Source organism: Dendropsophus ebraccatus, chromosome 10 (assembly GCF_027789765.1).
Source record: "Dendropsophus ebraccatus isolate aDenEbr1 chromosome 10, aDenEbr1.pat, whole genome shotgun sequence".
Taxonomy (NCBI): domain Eukaryota; kingdom Metazoa; phylum Chordata; class Amphibia; order Anura; family Hylidae; genus Dendropsophus; species Dendropsophus ebraccatus.
In genome coordinates, this window is record NC_091463.1 from 93,962,602 (window position 1) to 93,987,368 (window position 24,767).

A 24,767-nucleotide genomic window follows, 5' to 3' on the forward strand; every position below is an offset into this window, starting at 1 on the left:
CCCCATCCATTCGGTAACGCATTGTGTTTCAATTACCTTAAAGACCGTCAGGGCCTTTACCAAACAAACTATCTTTTGGCCAACCCTGAAATTCCTTAAATTTTCATTGTAACTTCAATAAAAAACTATGATGCTTCCATCTACTTGACTAAGCTTTAGCAGATGCTGAAACGCGCTGTTACGTTTGTATATTACAAACCATTGGTGTCAACAAATTTTGGATCAACCTTAAAATAGCCAATCATCCCGAACAAAAAACACTGCTGTGCCACCTTCCGTTTGACCGCCCTTTAGCAGACCCTGAAACGCGTTGTGTTCCATTTACATTAACAACTGGCGCTTTGATTTTCCTAATTATTCTTTGGCCAACCCTGCAACGTCTTAAACTCCTTATCAACTAGAATAAAAACAATCGATGCCCCAAACAACTAGCGAACCCTGAAAGGCATCACACGCCTTTAACATAAGCCACCGATGCCTCTGCCCACTTGACTATCCTTTGTTTGACCCTTCAATGCACTGCTTCATTTTATTTACACCCACTTGAATATTGTTTGATGGATCCTGAAACGCGCCGTGTTTCATCTACTATAAGTGCCACTGGTTCTTCTAGCTACTCAACTATTCTTTGGCTGACTTCAAACAAGTGTTGTATGTCATTTCTTCTATTATTGTAAACTTTGGTTCCTACAAACACAACTATCCTTTCCCCTCACCATGAAACGCGTCGAATTGGTTCAGTTCTTAATGTATTTCAATTTTTTTTTTTTTTTAAATAAATGGCCCCCATTGTGTCCTCTGTGTGTCAGCGAGAGGCCCATAGCCTTCCCCCCACCCGATACATGTGACTAAATACAGATGATGATGGGTATTGCTGTTCTTTAAGTTGTAAATGGCCCCTGGTCTCCTCCTCAAAATAAAAAATAAAAAAAACCCTGAATGGAACATGTAAGAAGCGGAGCGCATCAAGCCACAGAATTAAAAAAAAAAAAAAAAAAAAGAGAGAAAAGCTGCTGACTACATTAAATCGATCATGGTAAGAGGAAGGAAAAGGAAGAACTCTACCTGGTAACAATTCACATTGGTAGAAAATCAGGCAGTAAAATACAATAAAGCAATGTTAACCGAAAAGGAAAGAGTATGAGGCTGCCCGCTCCGGCTACACACACGGTAAAGAAAAAAACATCACTACACATCAAAATGTACATCCTTATACTGCCCCCAAACTACAAAACACCGCGCCGGGCCGCGCCAACGCTTCTAAGGTCAAGCTGCTGTGTCCTGGTCACCATATCATCTTCCTGCAAAAGAAGAAGAAGAAAAGGCGTGAGTGACTAGTGCAAAGAACGGACGGCAGATGAGGTCAAAGGGAAAAAAATCGGACTACTAAGTAGAGCCGGAAGCCTGAGGCTGCACTACTGAGGGATCCCGAGGCTGCACTACTGAGGGATCCCGAGGCTGCACTACTGAGGGATCCCGAGGCTGCACTACTGAGGGATCCCGAGGCTGCACTACTGAGGGATCCCGAGGCTGCACTACTGAGGGATCCCGAGGCTGCACTACTGAGGGATCCCGAGGCTGCACTACTGAGGGATCCCGAGGCTGCACTACTGAGGGATCCCGAGGCTGCACTACTGAGGGATCCCGATATCATCACTGGTGGGACAGTGGTCGGGGGCAACTCCATTGGTCAGACTCCCACATATAGGACATCCTAGCAGTATGTAATGATTCTGCATTTGTTGAAAAATCCCCTTTTCTTTCCAATCAACAAGTATCAGAGAGTTATATAGATTTGTAATGTATTTCTGTCTTAAAAAAAATTATAATAATTTTCAAGTACTTTTTAGCTGCTGTATGTCCTGCAGGAAGTGGTATATCGTTCCCAGTCTGACACAGTGCTCTCTGCTGCCACCTCTGTCCATGTCAGGAACTGTCCAGAGCAGGAGAGGTTTTCTATGGGGATTTGCTGCTGCTCTGGACAGTTCCTGACATGGACAGAGGTGGCAGCAGAGACAACTGTGTCAGACTGGAAAGAATACGCCACTTCCTGCAGGACATACAGCAGCTTATAAGTACCTTAAATATAAGTAAATTACAAATCTATATAACCTTCTGTCATAAGTTGATTTGAAAGAAAAATTGCTGTAGTACCCCTTTAAATAATGTCTGTGGTGTATGAGCGCACAGTTTTCTATTCTGTTTAAGAAAAGAATAACTAGAAAAATCCAATGTGGTGCAGCAGACGGAGCGATCCCACCTCCTCCTCCGAGGCGGATTTGTAAGGGGTGACAGCCTGGTCAGCTATTGCAGTGCTGTCCCGTCTCAGTGGGTGATTACCTAAGCGGGCTGTCACCCCAGACAAATCCGTCTCAAGACCTGGACAATATGTAGGAGGACACCGGGGGAGCGCAGAGAGGTAAGAATATGCAGTGTCAGAAAGAATATGTATCAGTGTCAGTAAGAATTTGCAGTGTCAGAAAGCTCTAGAGGGGGTGGGATACAGAAATCCCCATTACCAGTTCTTTTATGAATTAATCCACATCTGCGTTCTATTCATCAGAGTCGTCCGTGTCATTGTCCAGATCATCATCATCGTCGTCATCGATCATATCATCGTCCAGATCATCTTCCTTGCCATCACTGCTATCATCATCATCATCGTCCTTATCATCCTCCTTGTCATAGTGCATGTCGTCATCGTCTGAATCTTTCATCTGCCAAAGACCCAACAACACGGTCAGATGTCTCCTATACCCACACCCACATCACCACCGGTCTCCACTCTCTTCTATGAGTTGTGTCTGCTATTAACCTGGAGAAGGCCATGCATGCAATACCAGATGTGGCCTATGGGCAAGAGAGGCGCTGTTACATCACAACTTTTCATATAAATTCACTTTTCAGACAGGTTTGAGCACTGTATCCTAGTGCAGGGCTTCTCAAACTTTTTATAGCCGGGCTTCATCTGGCAATTTATGTTCACACTGTGGCCTCACCAGCAAACACATACTACCGTGCAGCTCCAGATAACTCCACATAGTGCACATAACGCCACCTACTTCTCTACCAGCAAAAAACATCAGCAATACATACTGCTCCACCACCTGTAGTAACCCAACACCACAGCACAGAAATACATACTGCTCCACCTGTAGTAACCCAACACCACAGTGTGGCAACACTTACTGCTCCACCTGTACTAAACTAGCACAACAGTGGAGGAATACATACTGCTCCACCTGTACTAAACTAACATAGCAGCACAGAAATACATACCGCTCCACCTGTACTAAACTAACAAAGCAGCACAGAAATACATACCGCTCCACCTGTACTAAACTAGCACAACAGTGCAGAAATACATACTGCTCCACCTGTACTAAACTAACATAGCAGCGCAGAAATACATACTGCTCCACCTGTACTAAACTAACATAGCAGCACAGAAATACATACTGCTCAACCTGTACTAAACTAACATAGCAGCACAGAAATACATACCGCTCCACCTGTACTAAACTAACATAGCAGCACAGAAATACATACTGCTCCACCTGTACTAAACTAACATAGCACCACAGAAATACATACCGCTCCACCTGTACTAAACTAGCACAACAGTGCAGAAATACATACTGCTCCACCTGTACTAAACTAACATAGCAGCGCAGAAAAACATACTGCTCCACCTGTACTAAACTAACATAGCAGCACAGAAATACATACTGCTCCACCTGTAAACTTAATTAGCAGCACAGAAATACATACTGCTCCACCTGTACTAAACTAACATAGCAGCACAGAAATACATACTGCTCCACCTTTACTAAACTAGCATAGCAGCTCAGAAATACATACTGCTCCACCTGTACTAAACTAACATAGCAGCACAGAAATACATACTGCTCCACCTGAAGGAAACCAACACCACAGTGCACCCCTCTACCAGCTTTAACCTCTTCCTGGAGCCCCTGCTGTGTGCCAATGTCTGCACAGGCAGGGACCCCACACCTCACCGGTTGAGCAGTGCTGTGCACCGTGGGACATCCAGTTCCTTTTGGCTTCGAGAACTTCCTAAATATATAATCCCAGATAACAGTCTCCATCCTGTCAGTCTCTTACCATACTCCGTGGCTTGGAGGCACTGCCGGTACTCTTTGGTCTTCCTCTCGGACGCTTTGGGGTTAGGGGTTTTACAGGGCTAGGGTGCAAATGAATCTTCTTTGGACGCCCCCGTTTCTTTATTTCATGGGTCCCCGATAAAGACGCTAGCTGAAGGAAAATAGTGAAAGTGGTGAGAAGTGTCCATGTCCACCCAAGCAAATAGGACCCACTGCTTGTATTATTCTAAGGACTCTATAGAGGAGAATCTCTCAGTGGCATAATGGCAGCGGCCGCTATACAGGTACATGATAGTTACATATGGAGGGTGAGCAGGGACTACAAGTAACATACTGCCACCACATCTCACCTTTTTGGCAGAAGGAACTTTATTTAGACTTCCCTTTGGTCGCCCCCTCTCTCTTTTCGGGGTCTGTACTTCACTTGTTACTAGAGTTTTCCGTGGTCTCCCTCTTCCCGGCTTTTGGGATCCAGGCGCTAATTTCTGTGGTGAATAGGATGTATATGAAGTATTAGGATCCTACAAGCTCCTCTACAGAGAGGCTATCCTTATGTCACGGGACAGGACGGCTCCATGACAGGATAGTCTGAATACGGATGTACGACGTGTGATCTCACCATCAGGGCCGCCTTGGATGGCTTCCTGTTTTTGCTTCCCTTTGGCCTTCCTCTTCCTCTGCTTTTTGGGACATCACTAGTAATGGGCTTTATCTGAAGATGACAAAACCACAGGAACATGATGACACGTCATACCTGGTGATACACTGTAAGGATACAGACTGAATGGCCTCTTTATTACAGCCCCTTGCCCTTACACCATTGGAGCTATCCTGTATGGAGATCAGACCTGTGACCCCGGAGGGCAGCATTACATCTAGTGACCATTTCCAGATCTCTGTGGAGAAACATGGCCGGTCTGATGGATCCAGATCTCTGTGGAGAAACATGGCCGGTCAGATGGATCCAGATCTCTACAGAAAAATATCCAGTCACATGGATCCGGAACTCTATGGAGAAACATGGCCGGTCAGATGGATCCAGATCTCTATGGAGAACTGTGACCGGTCAGATGGATCCAGATCTCTGTGACTAAACATGGCCGGTCAGATGGATCCAGATCTCTACAGAGAAATATCCAGTCACATGGATCCGGAACTCTATGGAGAAACATGGCCGGTCAGATGGATCCAGATCTCTGTGAGGAAACATGGCCGGTCAGATGGATCCAGATCTCTATGGAGAACTGTGGCCGGTCAGATGGATCCAGATCTCTGTGACTAAACATGGCCGGTCAGATGGATCCAGATCTCTGTGAGGAAACATGGCCAGTCAGATGGATCTAGATCTCTGTGAGGAAACATGGCCCGTCAGATGGATCCAGATCTCTATGGAGAACTGTGACTGGTCAGATGGATCCAGATCTCTATCAAGAAACATGGCTGTCAGAGGGATCAGATCCCTGGAAGCAATCCAGTCCAATATTCCTATAGAAGGAATCATCACCCTGTTGCATCTGTGCCATAACAAACCACTACCGTTCTAGAGGCCACAGGAGGTCCATCCCACTACTATGTGGGCGCTTTAATAAAGAGGCCATTCAGTGTATAGTACACAGTCCGTCACGTATAATACATGTCAGGACTGGACTATTGAATGTCAGGTAGTAGAATCTGACCTTTACGGTTCCCTTTGGCCTCCCTCTGCCTCTGTGTGGGGTTGACACTCCATTTTCCTGTTTCACAACCTCTTTTTTTGGAGAATATGCCGGTGACTTCCCCTCCCGGACTGAGTACACCTATAAAGAAACATGAGAACCCATCAGGACACATGGAGCACACAGTGGACTATATGGAGATCGGACCAGGAACCACATGTAGAGGACCAGGTCCATCCTACATCTGTGAGACCTCTCACCCTGGTCGGGGACACTGGGAAGGTCTTGTTCTTGCTCCCCTTTGGCCGCCCTCTCCCCCGCTGTGGGCTACCCGGCAGGTTCTCTTTGTTCTGGGGGGTTTCGGACAGGCTTTCCTTCTTTGATGAGGTCTGCAGCAGGGATTTGGGCACGTTCTCTCGGTTATGCAGCTTTTCATGGAAACCATGCTGGCTGTCCTGGTTTTCTCCATCTCTTGCCTTGGAGATACTGGGCGACTGTGGATGAGAAGGAAAATACGGCAGATGTCAGTGACGGCCGCGGCTCTTCCGCTTATGCTACCAGCATGGTTACTCGCTGACCTTCACATGATGGATCCCAATGACAGATCTGATAGATCCATAAGTCAGACATCCCTCTAAAATCTACACAGCAGCAACTGGAATATTCTAAGTAATAGGAGTTCTGTACTCCACCATCAGCACAACACTAGTGCACCCCCAGCTGCTGCAGGACACCCCACCACTAGTGCACCCCCAGCTGCTGCAGGACTCCCCACCACTAGTGCACCCCCAGCTGCTGCAGGACTCCCCACCACTAGTGCACCCCCAGCTGCTGCAGACTCCCCACCACTAGTGCACCCCCAGCTGCTGCAGGACTCCACACCACTAGAGCACCCCCAGCTGCTGCAGGACTCCCCACCACTAGTGCACCCCCAGCTGCTGCAGGACTCCTCACCACTAGTGCACCCCAAGCTGCTGCAGGACACCCCACCACTAGTGCACCCCCAGCTGCTGCAGGACTCCCCACCACTAGTGCACCCCCAGCTGCTGCAGGACTCCCCACCACTAGTGCATCCCCAGCTGCTGCAGGACTCCCCACCACTAGTGCACCCCCAGCTGCTGCAGGACTCCCCACCACTAGTGCACCCCCAGCTGCTGCAGGACACCCCACCACTAGTGCACCCCCAAGCTGCTGCATGACTTTCCACCACTAGTGCACCCCCAGCTGCTGCAGGACTCCCCAGCACTAGTGCACCCCCAAGCTGCTGCAGGACACCCCACCACTAGTGCACCCCCAGCTGTTGCGCTAAACCATGCTGTGTGTCCCTAGCTTCTGCAGTAGTCAAAGGTGAATATTCCTCTTTATAAAGAAGCTCTGCAGCAGCTGCGGTGTGTATAATAAGGAATAATGTATCCTCTCCAGTACACTACTAATACTGGTGGAGGAGCCCCTGTGTATTAGGCTGGACATATGGTACATGGGCCTGTGCTCCTGAGCGCCGTACCTCTAGGAGATCATTTCCAGACACAGCAAACAGCTTCCTGCTCTTCAGCTTCTGCGGCGTTGTCCTCTTCCGCTTAGAACTGGTGCCTGCCCTGCGGGAGCTCATAGTGACCTGCGGGGAGACAGCGCCGGCCCAGTGTTACATAGGGGAACAATAACATCCCGCCAATAATACAAACAATGTCTGGGCTAAGCCAGGGCACTGGACGGAGATCGCTGCAAGACGGGGTGCGAAACGCACTTCTCCCATCTCGTTCTCCTGATCAGTGGAGGTCTGACCACCCTCAGTGTCCGAGATGAGTCTGATGCCAGTCATGTACCTCCCTAGATGCCACAATCACTAATGCCCACAACATCTGGGAGGCCTCTGATCTGCACCTACCCCCATACCAGCTGGTTGTCATGGCAGCCAGGGACCCCCTGAAGCCGTCCTTAGCTTCCATGATTCATCCGCTATTACAGCCATTAGTAATAGATCACAGATGCAAATACAGTAGTACCTTCATTTAAGAGTAACTTGGATTAAGAGCACTGCTTTGGTGTAAGAGCCCCCTGTACTGGGTGGGAGGGGGAGTGGGGGAGGGGCATGGCCTGCATAGCGGGGTCTACAGCCCTGTACTCTGACCCAGGAAGTCTCCCTCATCTTCCAAGTCATAGCAGATCCACTTCAGGCTGGGGCTTGCATCAGGGGACAGGACTGTGGAGGTAATCTCTTCATAGCTGTAACCCCTCTCTCCCCGGACAGAGAGTGCTGCATGTATGTGCCCACATCTGCCCTGCTCATTCCTTCATGCTCCCTGCAGTCTCTGTCAGTCCTTGTGTTTCCCATCTTCTCCATTGCTGTACAGTAAGGGCCCTATTCCACCAGACGATTATTGTCTGCATAATCGTTAACGATTAACAATCTTAAACGACCGCTATTGCGAAAGACCTGAAAACGTTCAGTCATTTCCATGAAACGATAATCGTTACTTATGATCGTAATTGCGATCGTTTTTTTCTTCGCTATTTATTCGCTATTGCGTTCGTATCTATTGCGAACGACCGAATGATGTCTTATTTAATGCGAACAATTTGCGAACGAGCAACGAAAAAATAGGTCCAGGTCTTATAAAGTGATGAATGATTTCTCATTCGGTCGTTAATCGTAAACTGCATTTCAAACGAACGATTTAATGATAATCTGAACGATAATCGTCCGGTGGAATAGGGCCCTTACTGTACAGTAACTTATAATATCACATATTAGGCTGTTTTTGAATGTTTGTTTCATCTGTTTTACATGTTATTCAGAATAATAAATCACTATTTTGGGGTGCTAAGGTTTCTTATGGGAGAATTTGCTTTGCTTAATATCCAGTATTAGAAAAACATGGCCACTTTCTTCCAGAGACAGCATCACTCTTGTCTCCAGTTTAGGTTCAGGTATTGTAACTCCATTCCATTGAAGTGAATGGCGCTTAAAGCGAATGTACCAGCTGGTGCATCGCTTTAAGAATTTTACATAAATAGACCGGCACGGGGACGCCATTGCCACAGTCCTTTTTCTGAACTGCGGGCATGGTCCTCACTCACCGGTCTGGCCTGAAGCACTGGAAGTGTGCCCACCCACCCCCAGTGTGACAAAATCCCCCATGTTACACTGGGGGCGGGTGGGCACACTTTCAGTGCTTCAGGCCGGATCAGTGACCGGGAATAGTCAGGCGCCGGTCTACTGATGTAAAAATCTTAAAGCAATGTACTTGCTGGTAACTTCACTAAAAGCTCCACTCACTTCAATGGAACTGAGTTACAAAACCTGAACCCAAACTGGACAAGACAAGAGCGGTGCTGTCTCTGGAAGAAAGTAGCCATGTTTTTATAGCGTTGGATAATCCTTTTTATTCTTAAATTATTGTTAAGTTTTTGTATATAACATTATATAGAGTTATAGGATATAACAGTATAATAATTACATAAACATCTGAGACAATATGTGCAATTATCTGGAAGGATAGAAAGCTAGAATAAATATAATCTTTGTCTGTTATCGTACAGTTAGGCTACGTTCACACCTAGCGAAACTAGCGGAATTCTGCAGCGGACAGCCTCCCTCTCATAATGGGAGTCTATGGGAGGCGCGCGCTGCTGCTCTCCCCGCGCTGAAGAATGAACAGCGTGGAGAGACGCTGTGAGAACAGCTGAGCGCCTCCCATAGACTCCCATTACGAGAGGGAGGCTAACGGCATTCCGCCGCGGACAATTCCGCTAGTTTTGCTATGTGTGAACGTAGCCTTACAGAAACATATCTATCAGGCCTTATACAAAGGAGCCGTCGCCCATAGCAACCAATCAGAATACAGCTTTCAGTCTTAAAAAGGCCTCTGAAAAGTAAAAGCTTTAATTTGATTGGTTGCTATGGGCGACTGTGGGGGTCTCAATAGTTTTCCCTGAATGCCGGAGGTCTCTTACTTACAGTACCTCCTTTAAGTCTGATCCTCAACTTCCTAATACAGTCTGCCTCAGATCGCAGACAACACTGACCACTGTATGCAATATAATGGCTGCAGGTAATCGTCCCCTAGGGGAGGATGTAAAAAGTTAAAAAAAAAACCTATATGCTAAATTGAGTGGATAACGGGAGGGAATCGGTGATACCATTTGGACCCTCGTTTTTGTTTTGTTTTTTTACACTTGTGAGAACATAGCCTTTCTGTGCTTTCAATCCACTCCTGGTTCTTGGTTGCAAAATACTGAGCAAAAATACTGTGTGAAAATAGTAAAACATTAGAAAAACTGTAAAACACTGGTATAAACCGAAATGTCAATACTAATATTGATATTCCCGGTGCCCCCCACTGCTAATGACTGCGGCCCGCAATTATATTTGTATTGTTACAGTACGCTAACATGTACCGGATTCACAGTGGATTTCTCGCTGCAAATTCATAGCAAGACCCACTGCGGATCCTGTACTGTGAAGGTAAATGGGTCCCATACACGCTGCGGATCCTGTACTGTGAAGGTGAATGGGTCCCATACACACAGCGGATCCTGTACTGTGAAGGTGAATGGGTCCCATACACGCAGCGGATCCTGTACTGTGAAGGTAAATGGGTCCCATACACGCTGCGGATCCTGTACTGTGAAGGTAAATGGGTCCCATACACGCTGCGGATCCTGTACTGTTAAGGTGAATGGGTCCCATACACGCTGCGGATCCTGTAGTGTGAAGGTGAATGGGTCCCATACACGCTGCGGATCCTGTACTGTGAAGGTGAATGGGTCCCATACACGCAGCGGATCCTGTACTGTGAAGGTGAATGGGTCCCATACACGCAGCGGATCCTGTACTGTGAAGGTGAATGGGCCCCATACACACAGCGGATCCTGTACTGTGAAGGTGAATGGGTCCCATACACGCTGCGGATCCTGTACTGTGAAGGTGAATGTGTCCCATACACGCTGCGGATCCTGTACTGTGAAGGTGAATGGGTCCCATACACGCAGCGGATCCTGTACTGTGAAGGTGAATGGGTCCCATACACGCTGCGGATCCTGTACTGTGAAGGTGAATGGGTCCCATACACGCTGCGGATCCTGTACTGTGAAGGTGAATGTGTCCCATACACGCAGCGGATTCTGTACTGTGAAGGTGAATGGGTCACTGTAAGGTGATCCGCTACCTTTATGGGACCCGGCTCCTTTAACCTCCCGCCTGCCTGCAGCCCCGAGCATACTTTACCTGCTTGGCACTGCGGCCGTGTGAGCCAGGGCTAGGGGCGGCCGGGGGGGGGGGGGGGGGGGGGCTTTAGAGACACAGAGAGAGGTGGCAGCAGAGAGCACCGCGGACACCACTTCCTGCGGGACATACAGCAGCTGATAGGTTACAAATCCATATAACTTTCTGACACCAAGTTGATTTGAAAGAAAAAAAAAAAAATGTTTCGCCGGAATATCCCTTTAAATTAGACATCTACAAACACTTATTCCAATCTGCAGTATTCTTATATAGAAAAGTTAATATGAATATACTGGATCACATGATCACAAAAAATTATATATAAAAAAACTAAAAGTATAAAAGAAAATGTGCATTTTTTGTGTGTGGGGAGGGGCCTGCTATAGAGTTAAATATATAATTAATAAGTAATTTAAAAATATAAAAGATAATAAATAATATAATAAATAAATAATATAATTAAATAGTTTTGAACTGTGCAAAAAAATAATAAAAATAGAGTAATAATGAGAGTTGCTGAAGTGTCGCCCCGCCCCCCGGCGCCGCTAAGCTCCGCCCCCGGGACACTGCACGGCAGCCGTAATTAGAGATCTGCACGAGCAGGAAACCTCGCACGCCAGTGGGCAGAAGTAGGAGGCTGTGGATGGAAGTTCCTGCTGTGACGCGGCTGGAGAGGAGCCGCCTGCTGACTGCCGCAGGGACACCGTGCACACTGTGCGATTCGCCTGCACTCACCCACTGCCGCCGGGGACGTCTCCGAAGCTTCAGCGAGGGCCGCGATCTGCAGGAGCGAGAGAGAGAGAGCCGTGCACAAAGCGGGAAAGCTCTGCCCACCCCGTCCTGTGCGCTGCTCGTCACTTCCTGCTTCCCCCTGCGGCAGCCCGCACGCCCTACACCCAACCTCTGCCTCCTGTACAATCATCACACAAACTGTCTTCTCTCCGCTACGGTGATGCGAAAAGACCATTGGATTGAACGTTGGCCGCCATTTTCTCGGAGACCTCACTCTCATTTACTATAACTGAGTTGTCTCCTCCAGCGGGGACCAAACACTAGAGCGTCTATGTTATTCCCGCCCACAGTGACGTTCTTTACTTTTATTGGTTAGCAAAATTGTTCTTTCGCGTCTTGTTTTGAAGTCGCGGCCAATGGCGTCTGGGCTGCTGCTGGAGCTGGGCTCTCATTGGTCGCTCACACTAGGCGGGACTTTTAAGAATTAACCGTCGCTCGGTTTGAATCGAAGCAGAAGGAGTTACGGGCAGTGAGGAGAGCGGAGCGGACGTTGTGGTAGGTACCGGGAGCGGGGAGTGTGTGTGCTGTGTGTGGCGGATAGATCACGGCCACCACATATTCTATAGTGTATGCGGTTCTGGTAAAGAGCTGCTCCGTGTGTACAGGAGCCTATAGTCGCCTGTGATATGTGGCAGCTCCTATGAGGCATGCTGGGACTTGTAGTGTAACCTCACAGTCTGCCTATTTGCACTGCAGCTCCATTCCGGCTATTGCTCTCTGTTATCTGCGAGGAGAATATACAGAGCACTGTTCACGTTGAGGAACATGTCAGAGATTTATTTTGCTGCTTGATATGTCCAGAGTGGGTGTGTATATAGTATATATAACAAATACATTGTTATTTAAAGGGTTACTCCATTGAAAATCATTTTTTGTTGTATAATAAAGTTATAGAGATTTGTCATTTACTTCTATTTAAAAATCCAGTACTTATCAGCTGCTGTATGTCCTGCAGGAAGTGGTGTATTCTTTCTGTCTGGCACAGTGCTCTCTGCTGCCACCTCTGTCCAGAGCAGCAGCAAATCCCCATAGAAAACCTCTCCTACTCTCCAGACTGGAGAGAATACACAACTTCCTGCAGGACATACAGCTGCTGATAAATACTGGAAGACTGGATTATTTTTTTTAAATAGAAGTTACAAATCTGCCTGTCAGCTGAGATTGCATGGTCGGAGAGCCCATTTGTTAGGTTCCTGCATAATTTATGATCTAATGAAGGACGCCATTATCCCACTTCTTCCTCATGTCTGACGTCTTCTGTCTCTTCCCTTTCAGGATCTGATTATGGAGAGCGCAGCGGAGAAGAAGCAGCATCCTCTGAAGATGTCTCGCCTGCCCGTCCCTCCACGAAAGAGAGCGCTATGTGACGAGAACCAGGAGCAGTCAGCCAGGGTACAGGCGGAGCTGGGGGTGTGTTTCCTGATTGTTCTTACATGAGATATCCTCCCAATATTACAGCCCCCCCTTCCCCCATGTAGTCATGTCTTAGGGTCCTATTCCACAGGACGATGGGGGCCCGATCAACGATGTAAACGAGTGCCGATCTTCTAGATCGGCGCTCGTTCACTGGGCCTATTACACGGCCCTGATGATCGTTTAGCGAGGGCTGCAGGGACAGCGTTACCGATGCTAAATACATTACCTGTCCGGGCTGCAGGTCTTCTCCTCTCCCGGGGTCCTGCGCGCTGCAGCTTCGGAGTGGGGCTGTCAGAACTGGCAGACCGCTCAGCCAATCACTGGCTACGGCGGTCCCGGACAGTGATTGGCTGAGCGGTCTGCCAGTTCAGGCAGCCCCACTCCAAAGCTGCTGCGCGCGGGACCCCGGGAGCGAAGAAGATCTGCAGCCCAGACAGGTAATGCATGGTGCTGCTAAAGTCGTCAGTCGCCACTTGTACCGCTATTCCACCGTAGCGATGCGCTGGTGGCGAACAATGATTTTAGGTCTGAACATAAATGAACGATCATCAGCTGATTGTTCTCTCTATTCCACGGAGCCGAATTGGGCCGGTTATCGCTCGGTGGAATAGGCCCCTTAGACCGCCTTTGGCCTCAGAACTGTAGCGATCCATCATGGCGCAGATTCCTATCAGTGATGAGACGGTTCTCTAGGAATATCTGCCCATGCGGACAGTACCTGAGATTTGGGTCCATCTGATCGGCCGTGTTTCTTTATATACATCTGGATCCATCTATATGTCACTCAGTGATAATTCTTGCTCTTCTTCTCCCTGGGCTCATTCATTTGAAGGAACAATAGGTTGTGAGTTTGGACATGTTAGTCAGACAGCAGTGTTATATTTTGCTGATTCCCAGAAAAGTGATCGCTGGATCTCCTCCTTCTGTCTGGGGTCTGGTGTCCATGCCGGGAAGCTCCAGTATAAGTCGGCTCTAATACAAGGGACATTCAGTGTATTTTCCCCTTCTTACTGTCTCCTCCCCCTGGGGTTACCATAATCCGTCTTGTTTCCTCTCCAGAAACGTCTGCGGGTGTCTCCAGCAGGTGACCCACCACAGGTGCGCGTTGCGGCCAGCATTGCTACGTCTAGACCCCGCGTTGCTCCAGCAGTTGCTCTTCCTAAGCCCCAGGTGATTGGTGAGTAACTTCAGGGCAGCTGCACTGTTTATGGTATTCAGTATGGTGAGGCACGACGCCCTGTGACCTCCGGAGCCGGCCTCTGTACACAGTCCTTACGGCAATGGTGAATCTACCGCTCCCCACGTATCTAGACGACCACCAGCTGGGAAGTAAATGATAGCCAGCTTATATTGTGACTTCCCACAATTGTATAATAACTTACTTTCTGGTTTGCAGGTCGACAGTCACTTCAGGTTCTGCAGACGAAAAACAGGGCGACCACAGGTAATTGGGATGGGCGAGAACCTTGTCTGTGCTCAGTGTATCCACCTTCTATTTTATTAAAGGAGTAGTGCGGCGCTAAACAATTATTCACAAAATAACACACATTACAAAGTTATCCAACTTAGTAATGTATGTTATGTATGTGAAAGGCCCCCTTCCCGTGTCCCCCCACCCCCGCACGTGTGGTGCATTATACTCACCGCATCTCGTGTCGACCCTCGTCCACCATCTTGGGACAATGACGCAGTCTTCGGGAGGCCGGCCAAACCGCTACATCCGCCCCTCATGCTGGCCCCTTCTGCCGTGTCATAACTGTGCTCAGCCGCGATTGGCTGAGCACAGTTACGCTCAGCTGCTGATGGCGCGGCAGAGGGGGGACAGCTGGAGCGGTTCGGCCGGCCTCCCGAAGACTGCGTCATTGTCCCAAGATGGCGGACGGGGGTCGACACGAGATGCGGTGAGTATAATGCACCACACTTCAGGGTCTAGCGTGGGTGGGGGGGAAACACGGGGAAGGGGGCCTTTCACATACATAACATACATTACTAAGTTGTATAACTTTGTAATGTGTATTATTTTGTGAATAATTTAGTGACGCACTACCCCTTTAAAACTATACAAGTATAAGTAACCTGTAACAATATATACATTATATACAAATAGTATGGTTATAAATAATAAAAAATATAATGATAAATAACATCTTTATAATTTCCCGTTTCCAGTTTCTGCTAAACCCAAAGGGCCGCCACCAGGTAAGAGCACGCACCGCCCTGTACAGAGAATGTATTCTCCCTGTCGCTCTCCAGCTACTTACATGAGATGTTTTGTGTTTTCGCTCATCCAGCAGCCGCTTCAGGACCTAACAAGAAGCGCGCCGCCTGGGATCTGAAGGGACAGGTGAACGACATGAAAGACAAGGTGACAAATTACAAAGGCAAAGTGCAGTCATTGTCCGGGGAAAACGCCCACCTGCTGAGCACCAAGGAACAGCTGCAGAGACGGGTCGATGTGCTAAGCGGCCAAAACTCCCATCTCACCCAGCAGCTTGGGTGAGTGCTGACCTATAGCTTGAGCCAAAAAAGAAGACTATAAGCTGGTCACTAGAAAAATTTGCGCATCAGCCACCATGCAATAAAAAAAAAATATAAATCAATCTTAATTACATGACGCCACAAAAAACTTTGTTAAAAACTTTGTGTAAAAAAAAAAAAAATAAATCACATAGGTGGTTGGTCTGGATGGCTGGACATAATAGTCCGCCAATCCACCAAGAAATTCAGATAAAATTATTACTCCACGTGATTCAAGATGGTATATGAATGTTCACTCGGTTTTAGTAAATAATGTGAACGGCCCTTGTAAGTAAATGTCAATTATAATAGCAGAATACAAAATAGACAAAGAGTGACCACTACTGCCCTAATAAAGTGCTATAACCTATAGCTGTAGGTTTTCAATGTGTAGCAAGGCTGCCTATTCTGCTCTTTATATAAGAGGACAGAAACAGTAAAAAGAGCAGCTTAAAGGGGTTATTCAGACTTAAACATGGCCACTTCCATTGTTTTGGGTTTAGGGTTTTGCAGGCCAGTCCCATTAAAGTGAATGGGTGCCTATCATTTAACCCCTAGACAACCCAGTGTGTAAAAGTACGTCCTGGCGCCACTAGGAAAGTTCAGAGGGGGCCCGGCAACCCCGCTCTGAACCACCGTGATCCCTGCTGCTATCTACTGTGATCGCTCTCATCTTGTTTCAACGATCTATCGTTCCTGGCTGCAGCAGCCGATTTTATTGATCTATGCAGTATATATGTACTGCATAGATATCAATGTAGTTATACTAAAAGTCCCCAGGGGGGAATAACTTATATATATATATATATATATATATATATATATATATATATATATATATATATATATATATATATATATATATATATATATATATATATATATATATATCCCATCCTCTAATAAAAGTCTGAATCGCCCCACTATTGCAAATTTATAAATAAAAAGATTTGGTATTGCCGCGTGCGTAATTGCTGGAACTATTAAATTATCCCATTCCTGATCTCGCACGGTAAATGGTGTAAGCGCCCAAAAAAATTCCAAAGTGCAAAATTGCACATTTTTGGTCGCATCAATTCCAGAAAAATTGTAGTAAGTGATCAAAAAGTCGCATATGCACAATCAAGGTGCTGATAAAAAGAACACATCATGGCGCAAAAAAAATGACACCTGACACAGCCCCATAGATCCAAGGATAAAAGGGCTATAAGCCTGGGAATGGAGCAATTTTAAGGAACTTTTTTTTTTAATTAGAGGTTTTAATTTTTTTAAAAGCAGTCAAATAAAATAAGTTTAATCGTACTGACTTGAGGAATATGAATAACAAGTCCGATTTACTCCAGGGCGAACGGTGTAAACACTCCCCCCACCCCGAAATAAATTTAAAAAAAGCATTTTATTTTTAGTTTCACCACACTTTTTTTTTTTTTTTTTTTTTTTCCCCTCTGGTTTCACAGCATACTTTATGCAAACATTAACTCTGCCATTGCAAAGTACAACTAGTGGCGCAAAAAAGAGGGGCTCATCTAGTTCTCTAGGTAGAAAAATGAAAGCGCTATGGCCTTTTAAGCGTGAGGAGGAAAAAATAAAATCGCAAAAATAAAAATTTGGCCTGGTCTTTAAAGGGTTAAATAAACTTTCGACATGTCATAGTGACATAGTTTGTATCAGTGGGGATCTGGGTGCTGAGACCCCTGCCGATCATTAGAACGAAGGGGGAGAAGTGACCGAGCAATAGAAAGAGGAATGAAAATGGCAGCCAGAAGTTTCATAGGCTCCATTATAATTGCATCCACCCCTACTGTGCCAGTCAGAGCAGAGATGAAGGGGCAAAAAGGCGGGCGCTGAAACACTCAGGGGTGTTGGTACTTGGACCCCACCGATACAAACCTGTGACATGTCAGTAGATTGTTTATATGATAGGTACGCTTAATAGTTCTGCTCACAGTTGTGAGATCTCTCTGCCTTATGTCAGCAGGGCTACTTACACATTAAGCTTTCCTCTGTTTGCCCCCATGTTTAGCTCCGTTGAAGCCAGGCTGCAGGCGGAGATGAGTAAGCTCTCGGACAGTGAGAGAGAGGTGCAGAGACTCGGTGACCTTTCCCAGAGGTTAGAGTCTGAGCTTGCTGTGGAGAGGAGCACAGTGGCGGAGCTGAGGGCCACAAATCACACCCTGACCCAGCAGCTAAAGGACAAAGAGGTAAGCTGGCGTATCCCACCCCTCGCCCTCTTATCTTCGGCCTCACTTGCCGCAGGGTGGGAGATGTCGTCTTCCATCAACCTGTCACTCACCATATCTGGTTAAACCTTGTAGGGCCGGGTCATCTGCCTCGAGTCGGAGAATGGAAGACTTGAGACTCGCGTACAAGACCAAAGCGATGAGATCAGTGACCTGAGACGTCAAGTGACCGAAAAAGACACTCAGATATACACGCTAGAGACGGAGCGGAGGAAACTACACAACACCGTGCAGGAGCTTAAGGTACGGGGTCTTGGTAGGTCTGTGGGCCCATTGTGCTGTGTGTTAAGACTTAATCTAATATTTTATCCCTTCCTAATCAGGGAAACATCCGGGTGTTCTGCAGAGTGCGGCCGCCCCTGACATCAGAGAAGCCTTTACCTGCGGGAAGTATTGTGTTCCCTCCCAATGATGAGAAGGCCATAGTCCTAACTAAGACTGAGGAGGTGAGTCTGTCAGTCAGGCTGCAGAGAGAACATGGTGGAGTCTTCTATTTGTCATTTATTGACTTTTAATGTTTTCTTGCTTTCAGTCTCACATTGGTCGGGATAAAAACCAGTCTGTGAAATATGACTTCAACTTTGACTGCATCTTTCCTCCCAGCGCCAGTCAGGCGGCAGTGTTTGAGGAGATCTCCTTGCTGGTTCAGGTCGGTCATGCTGCTATGTTCTCTACCTGCGGCCCGTTCTGTGGCTATGTTGCTGTAACCAGATGGGTTTATTTCAGAATATTAAAGTGTCTTACAGTTGCTTATGTTTGCTTTCTCTCGTTTAGTCCGCCCTCGATGGATACCCTGTATGTATTTTTGCATACGGCCAAACAGGCAGCGGGAAGACGTACACCATGGAGGGTCCGGAAAATATCTCTGTAGACACCATGGGAATGATCCCCAGAGCTATCCGCCAGATCTTCAGCTGTGCAGAAGAACTGAAGTCCAAAGGCTGGCAGGTAAGGGTGGTTTCCCTTGAATCAAAACACCTTCTGACTAGAAGCTATGCATTCAAGTAAATGGTATTGTTTCCTGGTCACTTTAAAAAAATTGCATCGTTAGGGTGAGTTCACACTACGGAATTCTCGTGGATAAACTCTGCAGAATTCGGCCGGCTGTACGCGCTCATGGACGCGCGCCTTTCCGTTGTCTCCATAGACACTATTCTTTTTTTTTTTTTTTTTTTTAACTGTATTTTTATTGAGATTTTACATTTATACACCAAAAGTAATACACAGAAACAAAAAGAAGCCAGAAACAGAGTATCCCAGGATAACAGAGGTATCTAGTCATAAAATAACGTAATAAACATCGGATAACCATGTATAAGATGAAGAGAGAAACGGGACATTATCCCAACTGATTATAATGAGACACAAAACATGAAACAATGAACACAATAACAGGGAGGGAAGACATCGGACACAACAGAAAAAACTAAGAGGTGTGGAGAAAAAAAAGGGGGGGGGGGGGATGGGGGGTGAACCTAGGATCACGTCAAGTAGGATCTGGGCCACAGTAGGAGTCCCATGGAGACCATATAGATTCAAATTTTGAGATGTTGTTATTGATCATTGCAGTCAACTTCTCTAAGGATCTCAATTCCTTGATTTTAGATTGTAGGCAATCCATAGAGGGAGGGGAGGTGCGTTTCCAGTTCCTGGCAATCAGGGTTTTTGCCGCGGTGAGGATCGTCAATAACAATTTGGCAGATTTCTTACCCAGTCTCTTAGGGAAAAGATTGAGAAGACACACCGCTGGGTCTTTAGGTACTTCCGCCTGCAGAACCGTAGTAGAGAGAGCACAAACCTCTCCCCAGAATCTCTGAATTAGGGGGCAGTCCCAAAAAATATGAAACTGAGTACCGACAGCTCCCAGGCATCTCCAACATTGTGGGGAAATACTACTGTGTATTTTATGGAGTAGCTCCGGTGTGTGGTACCAGAACATAAGTACTTTATAATGCACTTCTTTATACGTTGTACATATAGATGAGGTTGCTGCCCTGCTCCAAACCACACTCCAGGACTCCAGAGGTAATTGTCTCTGGAGGATATTCTCCCACCTATCCATATAGGTATGTCTAACCTGTTCATCGCCCACCGGGGACATTAGAATACGGTAGATATCAGATATCAATCCCTTGGTAGATGTGCCAGATCTAGCCAGTTGTTCAAAGGCTGTGGGTTTAGATACTGTAAGGGATCCTAGGTGGGAGTGCATAAAATGTCTCAGTTTAAGGTAAGTGAAATGTTCGGATGCCGGGAGATGGAACCTGTCCACTAGCTTTTCAAAGGGCAGTATGGTGCGAGTGAGAGGGTCAACAACGTCTGCAAACTGAAAAAGTCGTAAGGAACCCCAGGTTCGAACAGTTTGAGATTGTAAACCTGAAGAAAAGGCTGGAAATAGTAGGAAGGAAACAAGCGGGGAGGAGCGAGAGAAGAGGCCAAATTTAGCAGCACAGGTATTCCAAATGTGCATCGTGAATCTAATAGGGCCAAGCAGGAGAAGGTGGGATGAGCTAGGGGGGGAGACGTGCCAAAGGAAGGAGTTGGGGTGGGACGGGGCCAACCAAATCTTCTCAATCTCAACCCACTTCCTAAATGCCAAATAGGAGGACCACGCCGGCACATGTCTCAGGTGGGACGCCCAGTAGTACAGAACAAGATCCGGGACTCCAAGTCCCCCAAGCGACTTACTTCGCAACAGTACAGACTTAGGTATGCGATGCCTCCTAGAGGCCCAAATAAATTTAAGTAAGTCCTTCTGTAACTTTCTGAGCTCCTGGAGAGGGACACGTACCGGCAAGGTCTCAAAATAGTAGAGAACCTTAGGAAGGATGGTCATTTTGACTGCCGAAATCCTCCCCAAAAGGGAGATGTAATGTGAGGACCATTTGGCAAGTAGGGATCTAATGTCTTTAAACAAACCGGGAAAATTAGCTGAGTATAGGGAGGAATATGTGGGTGTCAGGCGGATCCCGAGATATTTAATAGAGGAGGAGGTCCAGCGGAAGTGGAAGGTAGAGGACAGAAGAGAGACTGTAGAGCTAGGTATGTTAAGTGGCATAGCCTCTGATTTAGAGGTATTCACTTTGTACCCCGATAATGTGCCATATTTAGTCAGCAGAGCATGGAGGTTAGGCAGAGTAGTCACAGGGTCAGACAGGGAGAGGAGGACATCATCAGCAAACAGCATGATTTTGAATTCTTTTCCTCTAATGGAGGCTCCCCTGATGTCCGGGCAGTTCCGAATGGCAGCCGCCAGGGGCTCAATACATAGAACAAAAAGTAGGGGTGATAAAGGACAGCCCTGCCGGGTGCCATTCGAAAGTGGGAATGAGTTGGACACCATATGAGGAAATTTAAGGGCTGCAGTGGGGCGTGAATAAAGACCACGCACTGCCGTTAAGAAAGGTCCGGTGAAGCCAAAACAGCAAAGTGTCTCGAACAAAAAGGGCCAGCCCAGGCGATCAAACGCCTTTTCTGCGTCCAGACTTAAAATAAGGGCCTCACTGGATTGCTGGTTCACAGCGTCTATGACATCAATCACACGCCTAGTGTTGTCCCCTCCCTGTCGACCAGGGACAAATCCCACCTGATCTGCATGTATTAGGGAAGGCAGCCAATTACCCAAACGGGTGGCCAGCAGTTTGGTGAATAGCTTAAAGTCGGAGTTCAAGAGGGAGATTGGTCTATAGTTGGCACAATCTAGGGGATCTTTACCAGGTTTAGGGATAAGAGTAATATAGGAATGGGACATAGAGGAGGGTATAGAGGATCCTTGTAGGAAAGAGTTAAAGAGAGTAAGAAGGCGGGGGGTTAGTTCAGCAGGGAAAGTCTTATAGTAAAGATATGTGAAGCCATCAGGCCCCGGGGAGCGCCCCGACGGAAGGGATTTAAGAATTTCTGCGAGTTCCTCTGTCGTAACCGGAGCATTCAGCTCCTCCAGAGCCTCACTTGAAAGAGAAGGTAAATTACAACCTGCTAGGAAATCCTTAATGCGTTGGGAGCGCAAACCCGGGTCTGAGGGTAGAGTGGAGGGCAAGGAATACAATTTAGAATAGAAGTCAGAGAAGATATTAGAAATTTCCTTTGGGTTATAAGTAAGATTACCTTGTCCGTTCCTGAGGACCTGCGGGGACTGAGCAGCAGAGCGATCATTGAGCATACGAGCAAGGAGGGTATGGGCTTTGTTTCCTTTCTCGTAGAATCTTTGTTTAGAGTAAAGGAGAAGCCTCTCAACCTTATGAAGGGAAAGGTCTTTCAATTTAGCTCGGGCTGCCGTCAACCGTCGCAGGACCCCAAGGGAGGGGCGTTGGTTAAGAAGGCGTTCTAAGGTCTGTATTTCCGCTTTGGTGGTGTCCATAAGTGCACGGGCGTCTTTTTTTTGGCGCGAGCTTAGGGCTATGCAGTGACCCCGAACCACAGCCTTATGGGCTTCCCAGAGGATGGCTTCCGAGGACACGGAGCCGTCATTAGTGCGAAAATAGTCAATAATGGCGGTCTTGATAGAATCTCTTGTGATTTGGTTCTTTAAGAGGCTCTCATTTAGCCTCCAGTGGCAGTGGCGAGTCGGGGCAAGAAAGGAGGCTAACGTAAGCATAACTGGGCCATGGTCCGACCAAGAAATAGGCTCAATGTGGGCACCACGCAGTAGGCGGACTGTAGGGACGTTACCAAAAAAGTAATCGATACGTGAGTGGGTGTTGTGAGGAGAGGAAAAGAATGTATAGGTTCGCTCCGTAGGGTGGTCTAGTCGCCAAAGGTCATAAAATTGGTGCCTACGAATCAGTTTGCGGAACTCCAGGGAGAGTTTTACTTGTTCGATTGGTATAGGCCGGCCTGAGACCGAATGTCTGTCCATGGTCTCGGAAAAGGAGAGATTAAAGTCACCTCCCACGATCCTGGGACCAGGAGGATACCTGGAGAGGCGGGAGAGGACCCTACGGAGGAAGGGTATCTGAGATCTATTAGGGGCATAGATGTTACAGAAAAGGATACTTGTACCCTGCAGTTTGCCCTCTACTATTACAAATCTCCCGCCAGGGTCAGAGTAGGATGAGGAGATCTGAATGGGACAAGAGCGGGAGAACAGGACAGCAACCCCAGCAGTTTTGTTGCCTTTAGAGGCCGACACCACCGTTGGATAAGCGTGCCTGGCAAAGCGAAAATTGGCTGTATTATCAAAGTGGGTCTCTTGCAAAAAAGCCACATCAGCCTGTAAATTACGTAGTTCCCTCAGAGCTAAGCGCCTCTTAGAGTTGGAATTGAGGCCCTTTACATTAAAAGATACACAATTAATCATTGGGACAAAGAGAGAGGGTGGACCAAAGTGTAATGAAACTCACCGCACCCCGATAGCCAGGCCAGGAACCCTTGAAGGAGGATCCAATTGAGTCCAGGATAAAGTCAGTACCCCACGACCTAGGGAGAAAACACCAGGGAACACACAAAAGGGAGGACAAGGGAGAGGACAGATACAAGACGTAAACAAAAGTAACACAAAACAGCATCCTAAGATTGGACAGGGCACACGGCCCAGCATCCTGAGTAACAGTACTCGGATAGGAGCAAAAGCAACTATGGGAGGGATACTCCCCAATGAGGGAATGTAAACTTAGAGGTGGGGTTGCATAAAGAAAGCTCCATGAGGGGGGAAGGAGACTCCACCAGAGCATAACGGCAGGGAAACAGAACGAGTGCTACCCTATTCCCCACAGCTATGTGAATTAACTACACTAATAACTTGGAAGGCCCAGATAGCAGATCAGAAACTACTGAAAGGACATTAGAAACCAGGAGGGGGAATCATCATAGGGACCCCATTTGCTGCAGAGCAGCGTCTCAGGTAGGGCAACTACCCTCCATATTGGGTAGCGGTGGAGATCTCTCAGAGCGTCTACGTCTCCTCTTCTGACGGACCGTTTGCCACACCGGTGGAGGTGGTGGAGGCGGGGGGGCAACAGTCCAGTCTGAAATCTGAGGGACCGGGATTCCTAGGGTGTCGCAGAAGCCCGGGAGGTCCGACAGATCACGCAGGACTGCAGAGCGTCCGTTCTTCCTAGCTGACAGGGCAAAGGGGAAATTCCAGCGATACAGTACATCATGATCCTTCAGGGCGGTTAGCAAGGGGCGCAGGAGGCGCCTTTTTTGCAGAGTGACCCAGGACAAATCAGGAAAAAGTTGAATGGGGGCCCCATCAAAATCAAAGTTGCGAAGCATACGGGCTTTAGTCATGATGCGCTCCTTCACCGAGTAGTCGTGCAAGCAGCAGATGACGTCTCTGGGGGGTCCTGAAGCAGGTTTCGGCCTAAGGGCCCGGTGAGCTCTGTCCAGCTTTATTTTATGGGACGGTGGTTCCCCCAGGATGGTGTTAAATAAGCCCTCTAGTGTCGAAGCCAGATCATCGTCCTGTGTGGCCTCCGGTAAGCCCCTGACTCTTATGTTACATCTCCTGCCCCTGTTATCCAAATCTTCCAGGTGCCTCTGCATATTGTCTAAGACGACTGTCTGGGAGCAAATGGTAGATTGTAGATGGCAGATGTAGTCGCGGGTGGAATCATGCTCGTCTTCCAGTGACTCCACTCGCGTTGAAACATGGCGAATGTCTTTCCTGACCTCCGACAGCTCTTTTCGGAAGGCCTCTTTGACCTCCGATATCAGGGATTGAAAGTCTCGTTTAGTGGGAAGCTGAGAGATCAGGTCCCGGACATCATTTTGGGAGCGGAGGCCCGCACAAGAAGCATCAGAGTCTGAGTCAGCATGGTGCAGCAATGTTTTGTCACTGTGAAGGGACTGTCGGGCAGAG

General features: G+C 47.5%; 2 protein-coding genes across 3 annotated transcripts in view; one reads left to right on the top strand and one right to left on the bottom strand.

Annotated features, from left to right (window-relative positions):
- On the bottom strand, positions 1-11,879 carry LOC138766680 (chromosomal protein D1-like). Its single transcript, XM_069944315.1, has 9 exons — positions 11,739-11,879; positions 7,284-7,394; positions 6,040-6,273; positions 5,801-5,920; positions 4,744-4,836; positions 4,475-4,609; positions 4,126-4,275; positions 2,520-2,717; positions 1-1,301 (listed from the first exon to the last, which is right to left on the bottom strand). Exons 2-8 carry the CDS (start codon positions 7,386-7,388, stop codon positions 2,553-2,555), a joined length of 1,002 nt encoding a protein of 333 aa, XP_069800416.1. The 5' UTR covers positions 7,389-7,394; positions 11,739-11,879; the 3' UTR covers positions 1-1,301; positions 2,520-2,552.
- KIFC1 (kinesin family member C1) overlaps positions 11,633-24,767 on the top strand; it is an 18,750-nt gene continuing 5,615 nt past the window's right edge. Inside the window, exons 1-11 of one of the 2 annotated variants that reach the window (XM_069944313.1) lie at positions 11,633-12,290; positions 13,071-13,205; positions 14,271-14,388; positions 14,608-14,655; positions 15,381-15,410; positions 15,503-15,707; positions 17,752-17,929; positions 18,044-18,211; positions 18,292-18,414; positions 18,501-18,617; positions 18,743-18,916. In XM_069944313.1, coding sequence (XP_069800414.1) covers positions 13,080-13,205; positions 14,271-14,388; positions 14,608-14,655; positions 15,381-15,410; positions 15,503-15,707; positions 17,752-17,929; positions 18,044-18,211; positions 18,292-18,414; positions 18,501-18,617; positions 18,743-18,916 — 1,287 coding nt within the window. In that variant the 5' untranslated portion in view covers positions 11,633-12,290; positions 13,071-13,079. The remainder of the gene's footprint in view (positions 12,291-13,070; positions 13,206-14,270; positions 14,389-14,607; positions 14,656-15,380; positions 15,411-15,502; positions 15,708-17,751; positions 17,930-18,043; positions 18,212-18,291; positions 18,415-18,500; positions 18,618-18,742; positions 18,917-24,767) is intronic. The other variant, XM_069944314.1, reaches the window with a different exon arrangement.

Bases quoted from the DNA above. Each gene is read 5' to 3' on its own strand.
- LOC138766680 (XM_069944315.1), bottom strand. From the start codon at position 7,388: ATGAGCTCCCGCAGGGCAGGCACCAGTTCTAAGCGGAAGAGGACAACG. The intron at 5,921-6,039 runs GTGAGAGGTCTC...GTTTCTTTATAG, and splicing joins TCCCAGTGTCCCCGACCAGG to GTGTACTCAGTCCGGGAGGG. The intron at 4,276-4,474 runs GTGAGATGTGGT...ATTTTCCTTCAG, and splicing joins AAGTTCCTTCTGCCAAAAAG to CTAGCGTCTTTATCGGGGAC.